General features: G+C 31.0%; 1 protein-coding gene across 1 annotated transcript in view; it reads left to right on the top strand.

Annotated features, from left to right (window-relative positions):
- LOC134726157 (cadherin-23-like) overlaps window positions 1-13,925 on the top strand; it is a 60,998-nt gene that overhangs the window by 41,277 nt on the left and 5,796 nt on the right. Inside the window, exons 7-16 of the mRNA XM_063590557.1 lie at window positions 45-56; window positions 2,413-2,529; window positions 3,329-3,457; window positions 6,139-6,217; window positions 6,972-7,099; window positions 8,646-8,846; window positions 9,126-9,290; window positions 10,179-10,340; window positions 11,400-11,464; window positions 13,483-13,720. Coding sequence (XP_063446627.1) covers window positions 45-56; window positions 2,413-2,529; window positions 3,329-3,457; window positions 6,139-6,217; window positions 6,972-7,099; window positions 8,646-8,846; window positions 9,126-9,290; window positions 10,179-10,340; window positions 11,400-11,464; window positions 13,483-13,720 — 1,296 coding nt within the window. The remainder of the gene's footprint in view (window positions 1-44; window positions 57-2,412; window positions 2,530-3,328; window positions 3,458-6,138; window positions 6,218-6,971; window positions 7,100-8,645; window positions 8,847-9,125; window positions 9,291-10,178; window positions 10,341-11,399; window positions 11,465-13,482; window positions 13,721-13,925) is intronic.

The following is a 13,925-nucleotide window of genomic DNA, read 5'->3' as shown; positions in this document are numbered from 1 at the left end:
AATTACATTAAATATATGTACCATATATGCACTATGTATTGCAGCCAGAAGGTCAAGTAAGTATTTGTATGATTATGTTCACAGGTTTTGGTTAGAAAAGGCAATTTAGACCGTGTTCACATTGACCTAAACTCGTTGTTGTGCTAATGTAACTCACACATTAACTAAACATGATTACGTTCCCATTGATAAAACTCAATGTTTACAAGTAGTATAAATTATGTTTTGACTACATTCAGTCGGTAGTCGATGTAAGCCTTGTGTAGGTCAAGTGTACACAAAACTAGGCATTCAAAACTTTCATTTTCCCGTGTATATTTAAAAAAAGAAACGATTTTTATATGAAGTTGATACTTATCATGCTTATAAAACTTATAAATTAAGTTCTTTACCGAAATATTGGTCTAAACTTGATATATTTATTTGTAATAAAAAACTTTATGCAGCCTTATTAACCACGTATCAAGACTCATCCATCATCATAGCCGAACACATAATTTATTTGATAAGGTCTTCCTGAATCGACTGCACGTACACACTAACAGAAATATTTGCCACTGGTCTTTACTCAAACAACGATTCACTCATCAATGCATTACTGAAAAAGTGTGAGGTTAATAGTTTGTTTGTGTAGTATCTCAGATCCGTTAAAATACAATTAGAAATAAAAAACAAATATTACACCCGACCTTTTCAAATACCATTTAAAACAAATAGAAAAGATAAAAATGTAGCGATCATTATCATCGAAATTCTATTTCATCGTCTGTTAGCCCGCTGATACAGCCTACGTTTATAATGCGTAATCGAGACATCAAACTACTGCAAATCTTAAATTACTTTTTAAAGAAGCAATCACTTTACCTAAAAATAATTGGAGAAGGGGGGGGGATTTGGGGGTTCTGAGTTCAAAAAAAATTTCGCACGAAAGTTTATACATTGTATTTTTTTTTCGATGGTACCAATTCGATATTTAATCTATAATGTATGGGAAAACTTTGGATTCGGAATATTTGTTCATTCTTATCATCTGTATGACCCGATTTTTTTTTAAATCAAATTGTGGAAAAATCCATCCGCTCCCATTTTATTTAAGTCAAATGGTCGTTCTCTAACTGATAGAAAAATTGTTCGAAAATTTGCTTCTACGTAATGATCATTTAAATGGCATATTTGTTCACAAGTGTGAACAAATCTTATGTACAGGTAGCTAAACAATGTTTATAGATGTGAACAAATGTAATGTGAAACTAGTGTACATTACTTTAAACCAATTGAGTTTCCCATTACAATACTTTCATTTCCAAAAGGCCCGAGAACATAGTTATTTCGTAGTGCATTTCTTTAAGACAATAAATTCAAATTAAAAAATCGTACCTCTCTTTCTCAATTTTTTTTTACAGTGTAGTGTACTACCAGTGAGACAAATTATATCAAAATTATAGAAACTTCTACCAGTTCTAACTCAAAATATTGACAACTCTGTGTTAAGGGGATGTACAATTCAGTTTGATAGCTTCAGACGTAATAAAATTTAACCTTTTTGAACTGGACCAAATCATTACTTAACATAAAGATTCAGCACCCAATTTTTTTATAACATGTAATTAAATTCCCCTACTTAATATTTCAACCATTTAATATCAAGAAATAAATTGGGAAAGTGGATCAAATAAAACATGCAAGTTATACATGTACACTGTTTACACTAAGGACTATATTGGTAGACAACGAAAACCAAAGGACGATAACTGTGTCCTTCGCCCAAAAAGAAGAAGCTACATGAACATGAATGTTTAATAAGACTATTAACCAGGATTATTCTAAAATAAGCAACACGATGTATATATGTGGAGAAGGATTAGCTTACCTTTCCGGAGTACCGGAGATCACCTTTAGTGTTTGTAGGAGTTCGTGTTGCTTATTCTTTAGTTTTCTATGTTGTGTCATGTGTACTATTGCTTGTCTGTTTGTCTTTTTATTTTTAGCCATTGCGTTGTCAGTTTATTTTCGATTTATGAGTTTGACTGTCCTTCTGGTATCTTTTGTCCCTGTTTAAAGGAAAATTTGCTCCCACAATAATTAACTCTGCTCATTTAAAATTCAAATATGATTTTATACGTTAATTTATATACAGGATGTTTACATAACATTATTATATTAACAATATATTGCAGTTTCAAATTTTTGTGTATTATGTCGCCATCATATAGAAGGTATTTTGGCATTTTAATTATTTATTATGTATCCTGTTTGTTAGCCTGGCTTATAAGACTTTAAGTGACTGGATAGTTATTCATAAATAAGCTATTCTGAAATTGTTACACTATATGTATCAATCGGCAAGAATATCAAAATTTAATCAAATTCCTGTGTTTTCAAATTCCTTCCTGTATTTGTTGTACATTTCAGTCAGCTGGTTTGTATGACAACGCATTTACTATTGACGCTCGTTCGGGAAGTGTAACACTAGGAAAAAGATTAGAATTTGCAAAACTGAGCTTTTACCAGTACATCCTTATTGGAACTGTAAGTATTGTGTAAAGTAAAGGTTCCTGTAAACACATAATTATATGTATTATAGACAAGATATACGACACAAAAAAAACTTCATAATTTCATATCTTGTTTCTTTTAAGATCGACTTTAATGTTTGAAATGTACATTTTATTTATCGAGACCAGTATGTGTCATGATCAATCAGTTAAACCCATTCCATGTTTTTTTATATGGTTAACCAACTACATGTAAAAGCAGCACAAATCTGACTTGTTATGCCCCACCTACGATAGAGGAAGGGCATAATGTTTTCTGGTCTTTGCATCCATTCGTTCGTCCGTTCGACCCGCTCCAGGTTAAGGTTTTTGTTCAAGGTAGTTTTGTTTTAATCAACTTGAAACCTTATACACATGTTCCCTATGATATGATATTTCTAATGTAATACCATATTAAAGTTTTAACCTTATCGCACAGTCCACTGAACAAAGAAAAAATAGTTCGAAGCTGAGGTGAAAGGTTTGGTTGAAGTTTTTGGTCAAGGTAGTTTTTGATGAAGTTGAAGTCCAATCAACTTGAAAATTAGTAAACATGTTCCCTTTGATATGATCTTTCTAATTTAAACGCCAAAAAATTAAAGTATTTACCCCAATTTCACAGTCCACTGAACATGTAAATTGATAGTGCAAATGGAGTATCCGTGTACCTGGACACATTCTTGTTGATTCTATCTTTTTTACGATAAATATATTTCAAACGTGCTGTATATAGTGTTACTGATATGAACATGTATATTCCTATGATTCATATAACATTGAAAACTCTCTTTTAGGATGGTGAGGGATTACAGGGAAATGCAACATTGATTATTAAGATACAAGATGTTCAGAACAAGCCCCCATACTTTACTGGTCAGCCGTTTAACGCTGAAATCCCAGAGGAAAGTCCCGTGGGTACTACAGTAAGTTAATGAAATCATCACAGATACCAGGATTAAATTTTGTATTTACACCAGAGGCGTGTTTCGTCTGCAAAAAGACTCAACAGTGACGCTCGAATAAAAAATAAATAAAAAGGACAATGTCATCCAAATGTTTTATCCAATAATCGCTATTGCGATGTTGTAATGGGTGTAACAACAACAAAAATATTGACAGTTTAATTACATTGCCCTCACTAAGGAGGACACCATTAGAGTTATCTAAAAAAAAAGATAACAAGAAACTTTATCTGAGACCCAAAAGATTGAGATAATATCTTTGATTTTCAAAAGAAATGACCCTTTGTCCTTAGATTATTACCGTCCAATTACTGATGTCAAACTTATTACACACACCCTAGCACTAAGACTAAAAATATATTACACCTAATTATACGTAGAGATCAAAATGGTTACGTTAAAAATCGATATATAGGATTCAACGTACGCCAAATTCAAGATATTATAGATTATGCTGAAAACTTTAATATTGATGGCGCTATACTATCTATTGACTTTTCTAAAGCGTTCGATTCACTCGAATAGGACTTCATGCTGAAATCATTTTTTTAAAATGGATTTAATGAGCCTTTTCAAAAGTTGGTCAAAACACTTTATTATAATATAAATGGATGTATTTTAAATAACGGGTGGATTTCTGACACCTTCGAGATCCAACGAGAAATTCGACAAGGATGTCTTTTAAGCGCATTATTGTTTTTTTTTAATTTATTGACATACTGGCTTGTAGAAACTTTTGGATCTTTTTCTGGACTTAAACTCAATAGAAACAAAACAGAAGGTATATGGTTAGGTAAACTTAAACACCGGAAAGACAAATTTGAAAGTATCAATTGGAAAGATAAGGTGAAAAGTCTTGGAATCTATTTTGGCCTTAAAAAAAAGAGTGTGAAACACTAACTATAGATAGACAGTCTGAAAAATCAGAAAGGATACTAAATGATTGAAAAAAAGAAAATTGAGTACGATAGGAAAAATAACTATAATTTAAACACTAGTTATTCCCAATGTAACATATGTTGCTTCATTGATAAATCTAAGCAATGAAACTATTAGTCAATTTAAAAAAAAATGTTTTTAATTTTTTTTTGGGAGAGTGGGAGCGAGAAAGTTAAACGCGTAGTGTTCAGAAAAGACTATATTGAAGGGGGATTAAAAATGACAGATATTGATGCAAACCTTGAGGCTATTAAAATTTAGTTAAAAGATTAACTGATGAAACTTGCGCTAACTGGAAAAGCATACCTACTTTTTATTTGAGAGAGATGGGGGAAAATGATTTAATATTTAAAATGAATCTTTATTCTCATAAGTCATTAGAAAACCTTAAAAACTTACCTACATTTTACTTTGAAATTTTGAAATGTTGGATTAAAAATGGAGGATGGAAGACAAAAGTACCTGAAAATTATAGGGATATAGGAAAGCAAGTTATATGGGGAAACCAATATATAAAAACATGTGGTAAAAGTTTATATTATAGTCATTGGGTAAAGGAAAACATAATTTTGTTAATGATGTAATTGATGATAAAGGAGAAATTTCTCATAAAATATTACATAATGGTAAAAAGTAACAAAATTGGATCGCTGAAATATGTTCTCTTCGAAAAGCTTTACCCAAAAGTTGGATCAAAAAATTAAAAAGCAATATATCAAAACATACTAAAATTAACATAACACAAGACATAAAAATGTTTTGTGATGTATTGTTTTACAATCTAGACAAAATGAAGAAAGAAATTTATAATATTATAATCAGGTCAAATAAAGAGCTCCCAGTAGGTTTTTGCTAATGGAAAAGCCAATTATCAGATGGAAATGTTATAACTTTCATAAAGAAAAATTTATCTTTTACCTTTATTTTTTAAAAGATAATAGATGGAAACTTAGACGGAAACTTCTACATAATATTTTAAATATAATTTAATATAATCTGTATCGCTGGAAGGTAGTTAATAGTGAAAACTGTGAACTATGTTTCAAATCTGAATATAAGATATAGTAAATCATTCAATATTTAGTGTAATTGAATGCTAAGATAATAAAAAGATGAAGAAAAAAAAATAACATGGTAAGTTTTTATTTAATTGATTGATCGACAATGTATTCCGTAAATATTTCTATACTGCAATTGTATCAAGAAAAAAATGTTTAAACACAGTGACAATCATTCAACGGCAAAAGTGTATCTTACACAGGCTTGTGCTGACAATTAAACAAGACGTGAATAGTACCCACTGCCTTATCGTATTGCTTTTGTATTCCTATTGAAACGTTACGTTACGCACTGGAATAAGGAAGTGTGACCGAAAATTAATTAACACTTTACAAATTGACGGGCGCCATCACAAATTAAAGATAGATCCTGTTCAAGAAAATCTGAACTTTCGGAATTTGTCATTACGTTTTTAGTTCATAAGCTCTTCATATTTGTAATAACATGAATAAGTTTTGAAATTTTCAAAGTGTAAAAAGTCATAAATAGTAAAAAGAAATTGGCCTCGAACATCACTAACGGGACATTTTGTTCGAAATCTTGTTTAAAAAGTTAATATTACACATTTTGTAACTGTTTCTGTATAATGTTGAACTAGTTTAAGATATATATACAACCCTTCCTACTTTGCTATTTTTTTTAAGGTTAAATTTGTATACCCGATTAGAGCTGACGATGGTGATACTAGTGTTCCACATGACATAGAATATAGGTTTACAGAAGGTTTGTAAATAATTATTGTATATTCAATTAATATTCCATCAAAGTGAGGAATAAATTTATATAGACAATAGAGGAATAAAAGTCTCGCAATTTACATAATTGATCCACTCCTTAATGTATCCATACTATATTGTATGTACTAATTTTCACCAGCTAGAAAGACGTAACAAAACATATATATCTAGATACCAGTATCATGAGTATGTATAAGTTGACTGTAAGGACGAATGCTATCATTAAATACCACAAAATTTAAAGCAATGACTAAACGAGTTGATCTACAATGACTTGCAAAATAAAATTGTTCACATTTGTAAATACATTTAATGATCTACAGTTGGTTTTCTTTTTTGATCAAGTTTAATATAAGGCTTGTGATTAATGAGAAAGGGGACATTGTATGTCAACTGTAAAACAGTCTTATTAATTTTTTTATAAAATTTATATACCAAATTATGTCCTTTGATAATGATCATTCGACAGTCTAAATACTAAACAAATAGCTATGCAAAATATTGCAAAACCATAAATATTGAAGAGCCATGTGACAATCGATGTCTAGAATAAATGGTTTATGATATAAATATTTACTGGATCATACGTTATAACCAATAACAAATAACAAATGACTTTAATTACTTACTGATCATATTTTCAGTTTGTTCCAAGTCAAATTAAAAACGTACTGTACCGCCTACATTGCATAAATCGTCAATCGTTTTCTATCACTGAAATTATTATGTATCTTCTTCAGGGGTGTGCAATGAATTCTTTGAAATCAAGTCAAATGGCATGCATGGTATTGTAACAGTAAAAAAGAGAATAGACAGAGACCATGGGGTGATACATAACGTTCGTGGCGTGTGTACCATGACTCTTATGGTAAATATAATCATATGATATTGATAGCATTTCAATATGCTTAATTATGCTAAAGTCTTGTTAATTCTTTTTAATAAAGAAAAGGTGTTTTAATTTCAAAATTCCAAAGGGATTGTGAAAATAATTGTAGATTTTCAAGATTAATATATGTTCGTTACAAAAATACTTCTTTGTTTGCAAATTGTGATGTTCTGTGTTGTCGTTATTGAAATATATTGCTGTTACTCTATCTGCGGTTAACATGCTGTATCGACTATCATATAATTTATGTTTGCGTTTCTTTGTGATGTGTTTATGTCACTTGATTATGTCATTTTTGCGACATTTCTAAACTTTGCCTTATATGCAAACCAATTTCAACCGAAATTTTTTTCTTAAAATGTCCTGGAGATGAGAATATGGCATTAGTAATCAAATCGTTCGTTCCTTGTTTGTTGCATTTTAGTATTACTGTTGTTCCGTTGTTTTCATCTTATAGTTGATGTGTTTCCCTCGGTTCTCATTTGTAACCTGGATTTGTTTTTCATTCCATAGATTTATGACTTTTGCACATCGGTTTAACACTGTTCAGACTGTTGCCTTTATCATTCAAGGTGTAGGATGGAATTTATACAATATATAAGGTTGGTTACACATTTGGTATTGTATTATGGTTAGAAAAGTGTAGATATCGAATCCCCTATTAACATGTGGTACAGAAGTAACAGGTTAAACGTCGAACGCGATGGGTTTCATGTTGCTGATTTGTTTGTTTTCTTTTTTGTCTTTTAAAGGCTGTTGTTTGTCTATTTGGTTGGTTTTGTTTTTTCATTATTGGCCACGATGTTGTCAGTTTTACTTCGACCTTTGAGTTTTGAATTTCTTTCAGTATCTTGCTCCTATCTTTTCAAGTATCGTTCGGCTCAACACATGACAATGTATTCCTTAGATTTTGGATTTTCAAATATTTTAACCTCAGAATATAAAAGAAAAATTTCTTAACGCAATACATAAAATATGCCAAGAATAAAATTGAAAATGGAAATGAGGAATCTGACAAAGAGACAACAACGCGACCATATAAAAAACAACAGCAGAAGGTCACCAACAGGTCTTCAATATAACGAGAAATTCCCGCACCCGTGTGCGTCCTTCAGCTGGCCCCTAAATAAATATATACTAGTTCGGTGAAAATGAACGCCATGCTAATTTCCAATTGTACACAATTTCAAAATTTGTTTGTCAAAGTCTATGTCATTGACCTCTCGAAGTGTATAAATACACATTACGTGCAGTTATTGATTCGCTTTAATAATTTAATTTAGAAAGTTTGCAATCAAAATGTTTTATTTAATCTGCCAATACAGAATATCTGGCTACAGTGTTAAATTCTGCAATATATTGGAAAAGCATCAATTTCTTTACCATTATTATACAATATGAAATTCTATGTTTACTACAAGTGTAATGATTGAATAGTTTGTAGATTTAAAAACTTAAATCAGTAAATAAGCTACGAATTTTTTTTTACTGACTAACTACACATCATATATATGTTTTTTAACAGGCATTGGAAAAGGTTAATTCAGGTGAGACCAATCCTGGACCATCAAATGCAACAACACCAGTAGTAATTACTATCATAGATATTGATGATAGCTTACCCGAGTTTTCACAATCCTTATACAATGCGACTGTGTTTGAAAACTTGACGCAAGTAGCTTTTACCCTGAAAGGTGACGGAATAAATGTTTCAGATGCAGATCAGGTATACTTTGCTTTTTTTATTTTCCGCATTAAATTTCAGAAAGACCTGAAGCTAACAAAAACAAAATCCAACAATATACCCTACCCTCACTCTTATTAATTGATAACAAGTAACAGATTGACGTGTTTTCTTGCACTTACAGATACTCTATATAGTCTACCGTTATCATAAAGATTCAAAAGCATAATGATTTGGGTAAATAAAAGATAGGGATATGACGTAACAGCAAGCATTTCTCTATTTCTGCTGTTTTTACAATGTTTTATGATTTGACAATAGGATGTAAATAGTCGTCTCCACTTAGAACTCCGATATCATAATGGTAGTCTAGTACAGGGAATTAAGCCAGTTCCAGATACGGTACAAGACAGTGGCAATATAATGTTGTATCTGCAAGACGATTTCTCATTTGATTTTGAGAAAGTACAAGAAGTATCTTTCATGGTAATTTACATTTACATATAGATGATAAGAACATTTGTTTTGCATTCAAATATTTTCTATGAGACGGGAACAATGATTAACCGACACATTTCTCTCACTGTACACATGGGATACAGGATCAGTATAAACCATTGGAGATACATTTAATAATTGAAAAAACTTGAAACAGACCCGCATATCGACATCATACATGTTATAGTCTCCCTATAATGAACTCGATACCAATTTTTTTTAAATTCAAATCCCTATTCAAATGGTAATTAGTTTATGTACATGCATGCATTAGGAAGAAACATATCTACATATCAAATCATTTTCTATTTCTGCAATTTGTTTACGAGTGCACGCATTTGCATATCTACACTAACGTAATGAGCATTTCGACTGTTGGCCATGGTGTCATTCATTAAAGTGCAATGAATGCAAGAAAACTCACAACGAAAGTATGTGAGTTAGATAAACAAAGCATGACGGGAACGTCCACAGTATGTCCGTTTTTTAATGAAGCATGTCTCATTCTCAGCATTTATGCAAGACGAATGAGGTCAACAAAGTTCTTTGTTTAATTTATCATAGTTTATGAGAGAAAAAAGCGTCAATGTTAACTATACCACAAATCTAGAGATAATCGTTTCCCGCCAAACTTCCACAGACAGAAATCTCGTTCACAAGAATACTACATATTGTTCTGCCTTGTTAGTTCTGCTATCGATAAACTATCAATAAATACTAGTTTTTAAAAAAACCTTGATATTTTATAACAAAGTAGACAATATCAATAAATAAAACAATGAATATATATAAATAATTAGGCAGATATAGATATAAACTGTATATTTTCGTGTTTATAACATTTACCATATTATTTAATTGTGACTTTTACTTAAGCTTGGTGCTACAGAAGAGAAAGATCAACCTTATACCACTCAATGTATAGTTTATCTAACAATTATAAACAGAAATGATAATTTTCCACAATTCACCAAATCGTCTTTTGCTGTACACATAGTTGAGAATTACACAAATGAACAACCAGTACTCTCAGAAAAGGTAAGTGACTTTATAAGAGCAGTAAAAGAATATTTCTTCAAATTAGTTGCATTATTAAATTCGTTCGATATCCTTTATATTGAATAGTATCAGTATCATTAAGTTCCCCGAAAAAACAAAGAATTTCTGTAGAAATCTTGCAATCCTTTCAAACTAAGATTGAAATGAACGTGGTTTCAGCTCAAAACATTAGAATAAAAATACCTGATCATATCGAGCTCAACGGGGTTCCCTAATTCAAATATGAAATTAATTGTCAAATCATTGCTAACTTATTATCATGACAGTCGCGTACTAATATATGAATTCACTTTAATATATTAACTAATGCTAGGATGGAGATTTTTTCTCAAAAGAAGTTTGATAACAATCAGAATTATAACTTGTGTTAATAATATATACTGTCTTCAACTTTGTTTTTGTTTCACGTTATAAATATTTTGATATAAGCGTCACCGATGAGTCTTGTGTAGACGAAACGCGCGTCTGGCATTCTAAATTATAACCCTGGTACCTTTGATAACTATTTAATACAAAATGTATATAAATTAAAAAATAATTCTAAATCTTTCATCTAAAATATCCTTATACTACTGTCACAGGTAAGGGGAGGGTTAGGATCCCTCCACATTATTTATGTATGTGCCTGTCCCAAGTCAGTGGTTGTCGTTTGTTTATGTGTTACATATTTGTTTTTCGTAGACTTTTTGACATAAACAAGGCCGTTAGTTTTCTCGTTTGAACTGTTTTACACTGTCTTATGGGGCCTTTTATAGCTGACTGTGCGGTATGGGCTTTGCTCATTGTTGAAGGCCGTACGGTGACTTATAGTTGTTAATGTCTGTATCATTTTGGTCTTTTGTAGATAGTTGTCTAATAGGAATCAGACCATATCTTTTTTTTTATATTAAAATAATTTCTTTTAATTGTTTTAACCGCTTCTACAAATCCAGTGTCGTTTGATATCAAAGTTCTGGTTATTTTAACTTAATTCTCTTAATTACCATCAATGGTTTTTATTTCCATGTGTTTCATTGCAGTTTTATATTATATTTATAGGCTACAGATAAAGACAGTGGGTACTTCGGTGAAATAACATACAGTTTGCAAGACAGTAGAGATATGTAAGTTTCTTCAAATAAAATATGTCTAGATTGCTATTGATTATACTGCTTTGAAAAGAGACTATTACATTTATGACTGTTGTTGTCCATTCGTTTGATATGGTTTATCATTTGATTTTGCCATTTTATTAAGGACTTTTCATTTTTATTTTGCTCGGAGTTCAGTATTTATGTGATTTTACTTTTTCGTAAAATATCAAGAACATACATTTTGAATAAAAAGGCCCTCAAGTATTTAACAAGTTTTCACTACCACGTGCGTGTATCCTTGAATATAGACATGACACTTATAACAGGTTTTTTTTAGATAACACATATTATTTGTTTTTAAAATGTGACGCGGCCAACCAACCAAGATGGCCGCCATGTCTAAAAATAGAACAAAGGGGTAAAATGCAGTTTTTGGCCTATAACTCAAAAACCAAATAATTAAGAGCAAATCTGAGATGATGTAAATTTGTTTATCAGGTCAAGATCTATCGAACAACCCGTTGTTGGGTTGCTGCCCCTGAAATGGAAATTTTAAGGAAATTGTATTGTTTTTGGTTATTATCTTGAATATTATTATAGATAGAGATAAACTGTCAACAGCAATAATGTTCAGCAAAGTAATATTTACAAATAAGTCACACGACTGAAATGGTCAGTTGACCCCTTTAGGAGTTATTGCCCTTTATAGTCAATTGTTAACCATTTTCGTAAATCTCAGTAATCTTTTACAAAAATCTTCTTCATTGAAACTACTAGGCAAAATTAATATAAACTTGGCCACAGTCATCTTTGGGGTAATTAGTTTACACAAATGTGTCCGGTGACCCGGCAATCCAACCAAGATGGCGGCAATGGCTAAAATAAAACATAGGTGTCAAATGCAGTTTTTGGCTTATTACTCAAAAACCAAAGCATTTAGAGCAAATCTGACAAGTGGTAAGATTGTTTATCTTGTCAAGATCTATCTGCCTTGATATTTTCAGATAAATCGTACAACCAGATGTTGAGTTGCTGCACCTTAAATGGTAATTTTAAGGAAAGTTTGCTGTTTTTTGTTTTTTATCTTGAATTTTATTATAGATAGAGTTAAACTGTAAACAGCAATAATGTTCAGCAAAGTAAGATTTACAATTAAGGCAACATGACCGTAATGGTCAGTTGACCCCTTTGGAAGTAATTGTTCTTTATAGTAAATTTTTAATAATTTTTCGTTAATCTTAGTTATCGTTCCAAAAATCTTTTCCTCTGAAACTACTAGGCCAAATTAATCCAAACTTGGCCACAATCATCTTTGGGGTATCTTGTTGAAGAAATGTGTCGGTGACTTGGCCATGCAACCACGATGGCCGCCACGGCTAAAAATAGAACTTAGGGGTAAAATTCAGTTTTTGGCTTATTACTCAAAAACCAAAGCATTTAGAGCCAATCTGACATTTAGTAAAATTGTTCATCAGGTCAAGATCTATCTACCCTGATATTTTTCAGAAAATCGTACAACAAGATGTTGAGTTGCTGCACCTTAAATGGTAATTTTAAGGAAAGTTTTTTGTTTTTTTGTTTTTATCTTGAATATTATTATAGATAGAGTTAAACTGTAAACAGCAATAATGTTCAGCAAAGTAAGATTTACAAATAAGTCAGCATGACCGGAATGGTCCATTGACCCCCAAGAAGTTATGTCCTTTACAGTCAACTTTTAACAATTTTTCACTGAAACTACTAAAGTTCATTATAGATAGAGATTATTGTAAGCAGCAAGAATGTTCAGTAAAGTAAAATTTACAAACACATCACCATCATCAAAACACAATTTTGTGATGAATCCATCTGCGTCCTTTGTTTAATACTCACATAGTCCAAGGTGAGCGACACAGGCTCTTTAGAGCCTCTAGTTATACTTATGAAAATCAAGAACAAGTCAAATATTTACAAGGAAATATAGAAGTCTATAGTCATCTATAAGATATAGTGATCAATATTGTTATACTAAAGAACTAAAATATAATTTATAACTTTATGCATTGTAGATTTATAGTAAATAACCTTACTGGTGTCATAACAAAAAGAAAAAATGTAATATTGGATTATGAGAAAATAGATGAATATGTTTTGATATTGTTGGCGAAAGACGGTGGCGGCAACCTCCAATCAGCTGAAGTTGTTGTTACACTCGATGATGTCAATGACAACCCGCCAGTATTTTTACAGTCATTTTACAATGGCGTTATTAAAGAAACTGACAAAAACTTCAAGTTAACTGTTAGTGTAGGTATACCTTTAGAACACATCTTATACATGACGTGAAGAATTTTGTGAAGGCATAATGTGGTCAAATCAGTTATCGATAAGCATCTCAGTCCGCCTGTCATAACTTTGTTATTTTCCGGTTATTCCTTTCAATAGAAAATTTACAAAAAATATTTCATTCGAACTAAAGTATATTAGTTAATTTTCTTTTTTATCAGTATAA

The sequence above is a fragment of the Mytilus trossulus genome, chromosome 7, assembly GCF_036588685.1.
Source record: "Mytilus trossulus isolate FHL-02 chromosome 7, PNRI_Mtr1.1.1.hap1, whole genome shotgun sequence".
In the NCBI taxonomy this organism is placed as follows: domain Eukaryota; kingdom Metazoa; phylum Mollusca; class Bivalvia; order Mytilida; family Mytilidae; genus Mytilus; species Mytilus trossulus.
Note: the sequence above shows the minus strand (reverse complement) of the source record. Positions and strands in the feature narration are given on the sequence as shown.